The sequence below is a fragment of the Glycine max genome, chromosome 6 (assembly GCF_000004515.6).
Source record: "Glycine max cultivar Williams 82 chromosome 6, Glycine_max_v4.0, whole genome shotgun sequence".
In the NCBI taxonomy this organism is placed as follows: Eukaryota; Viridiplantae; Streptophyta; class Magnoliopsida; order Fabales; family Fabaceae; genus Glycine; species Glycine max.
The window spans coordinates 21,553,274-21,556,431 of record NC_038242.2 but is presented as its reverse complement, the minus strand read 5'-3'; the positions used below and the strand labels follow the sequence as shown (position 1 = coordinate 21,556,431).

Here is a 3,158-nt window from a genome sequence, read left to right as displayed (position 1 = left end):
ATAGTAAAACTGCATTAAAAAGAACACATTTGTTTTCTTCTTCTCTTTCATCTTTTATTATATCATTGATTGCTAGAAAAAAAAATTAAATGAAAAATTTATTAGAACCAGCCAAGGTTATTTAATATATGTTGATGAAATTCTTTTAGAAACTATTAGAATTTAATTTTAGGTTAATGTTAGGATAAGGTATCCTTATATGGTAACAGGTAATGAACCGGTGTAGTATCATCGTTAGCCGTTGATCTCTTCATTAGTTACCTGTTGTTTCAATTTACAATAATTTCACCATAGGTCCTAAATAGTTTTATATTTTATAGGAATTGCAACATATTTTCTAAATAATGTTTTATTTGTTCTTAATTATAAGATCATTTCAACTAATTTATGTCCCATAAGAAAAGTAGTTTGTTTAGTTAATTACATTAAATTTGTCAATTAATTATACTTTAATTCTAAAATTACCCTTTCCTTATCTCACTATCCAATTAATTGCTTCTAATTAACGTTTGAAAAGAGAATAATAAGTAAGGATATGTAGGGAAAAAAAGTAATTAATATATCTAGAAATTAGAAATGATCTTATAAAAATGGACAATTAAATTTCTATAAAGGGTCTTATAATTAAGGATGAATGAAGTAAGATAATATTTGACAAAAGTACAAAATTTTCATTGTTGAGGTTGAGACCATCCTTTCTTAAAGCCACACAAGTCCTCAATCATCGAAATAATCATATGCCTTTGTCACCGGCTAGTCACCCTCTTCCGCTCCATAACAGTATGTCATGTTTTGCTTCTTTTTGCACTGTAATATGATTATTTTCCTATGAAAAAATAAATAAATTACAATATGAATCTTTGGTGTTTCAAATTACAAGGCTTATTTCAAATTATTTGGAAAAGTCTTAGGCTTAAATAATAAGATGATAATGTTTCATTTGTCTTTGGAGCTCTATTAATTTGTTCATTAATTGCTACCAATACATATGAAGTAATCAAATGGATAGGGTACACATATTGAAGTAACCAAGGACTAAACAATAAGTATGCAAAATTAATATAACTGGTTAAAATTACCTCCTACAACAAGTTAGTTTTTGTGTTTCACGGTGCACTACCCATTTCAAAACATTTCTAAGAAAAAGAGTCATAGTATAAGGTGGGATGGATGAGTTACATTGTTGAATTCATGAACCCGTTACATGCAGTGCTTTTGTTTTGCTAAATCATTTATTGCTTTGACTTTCTTTTCCTTTTTTTGTCTATTTCCTAGTAATTAGAGTTTTATTTCAAATATTAATTAATATTTGTATAATATTTTTATTATTTTCAAACTAGTTATTTATTTTTGTGATTAATGAGTATCATCTCTTAAATTGATTATATATACCTTTCATTTTCCTTCAGTGTAAGGATCTCTATAAGTAAAATTTTCTTTGTTCTTCAGGCTTCCAAGGTTGAGAACTCATTCATAAATAGAATTTGTAAGAGTTTTTTGTTATCAGGAGCCCATTCAAAATGACTACAAACACCATCGCGACTGGAAACACCAACATGACTGAAGAAGCCTCGACGAAACATGGAGGTTGTAAGATATTGGCATTCAACTTATAATTTCATTCATGCACTTTGTTATGTTATGTGTGGTGATTGTGAATTTTTAAAATAATAGTTGTATTATGGATGAAAATATGGTTTTCTACTTTTGTATAGGCCATGTTTTGTTTACATTGAGAATCATTTTCCCTCTCCACACATACGTTTCAATGTAAAATTTGTGACTAAGATTATTTTGTGCACACATTCTAATCTCGTTTAAAAATTCTAAATGGGTGCTACCAAAATTTAAGTTCTAGTTTGGTCACACATAAGAGATGTGATTTTTCACATCTTCATTGAAGCAACTAGTTACAACTTCTGCATCATTTTAGCATTTGACATGATTTATTCCATATGCAACAAGTTTCCAAACATAAGGTAAAATGAACACTAAGTCTCATGTATAAATCATAGTTTAACCAATTTTGATTGCAAAAAGTTCACATCTTTAATCTGTAGAGCTTAGATACCTTTGTGGATTTCATGATTCTACTATATGACACTTATTAGCATGTAGAAAATTATGTTTCAAATTAAAAGTTTGGTATTTTTTTATTCTTATTTGGCATACGCATGTCAAAAATTATATAGATGTTAGATTAATCCATGCAATTAATTCTCCATATGTGTTTGATTCATATGTAGAACAATAGAATTGTAAGAGGGCCTATGTTTATGTATCGTTTGAGTTGCTTCATAGTATGTTGGTACATCCTAAGAGACTTCTTCACTTGTCTTATAATGCACTAAATGTTTATGAATTGATTGACTAATTTGTAACATGTTTTAATACATTAACATGACCTTGTGGTTTTAATTGGTTAAATACAAATTACTAATTGGACAGTTTTTTCCTTCACAACAGGCTTTGGTTCAAGGGAACGAAAGAAAAGTAAGTATTTGCGTGATCCCTACACAAACATTGGGGATTTAAGGAAACATAGAACTAATTCAAAAGTTAAACAGGAGAGCCCAACCCAACCGATTGGATCTATAAAAATGTCTGGTGTAATCGCTACTCAACCAACTGGGTCTACAACAATGCCTAGTCTGACCCCTACCCAACCAATAGGGTCTACAACAATGCCTAGTGTGACCCCTACCCAACCAATAGGGTCTATATCAATTCCTAGTGTGACCCCTACCCAACCAATAGGGTCTATATCAATTCCTAGTGTGATCCCTACCCAACCAGTTGTGTCTATGGAAGCGCCTAGTGAGACACCTCCTTCCCTTGAGAGTTCAGGACATACACTTTCCCCCCGGATGAGAGCCAAATTGGATGCTGGAATTAAAAACCTTTTGGAAAGGGTGAACGCTAGGATTAATGTCTGAATAATGTCATTGGAAGCTTTTATTTTCAAATTAATCATGGCAGTAGTTAAGTATATTAGAGTAGTCATGGTTTGTATTTTGCTCCTCATTTCTGTGGTTGTATTGATGGACTTTCATGTCCATTCTTTGACTTTTGAACAATTCATTAGAATGGCTCAAGGATATTTATAAATGAATGTTATTTGATTCAATATCAGTTCAAGTTCTTTCCATGTTTGCATT

General features: G+C 30.7%; 1 protein-coding gene across 1 annotated transcript; it reads left to right on the top strand.

Moving 5' to 3' along the window:
* The first annotated feature begins 1,432 nt into the window (after nt 1–1,432).
* LOC102660066 (DNA-directed RNA polymerase II subunit RPB1) lies at nt 1,433–2,936 on the top strand. The gene is made up of 2 exons (XM_006581999.3): nt 1,433–1,587; nt 2,467–2,936. Exons 1-2 carry the CDS (start codon nt 1,521–1,523, stop codon nt 2,934–2,936), a joined length of 537 nt encoding a protein of 178 aa, XP_006582062.2. The 5' UTR covers nt 1,433–1,520.
* The last annotated feature ends 222 nt before the right edge of the window (nt 2,937–3,158 follow it).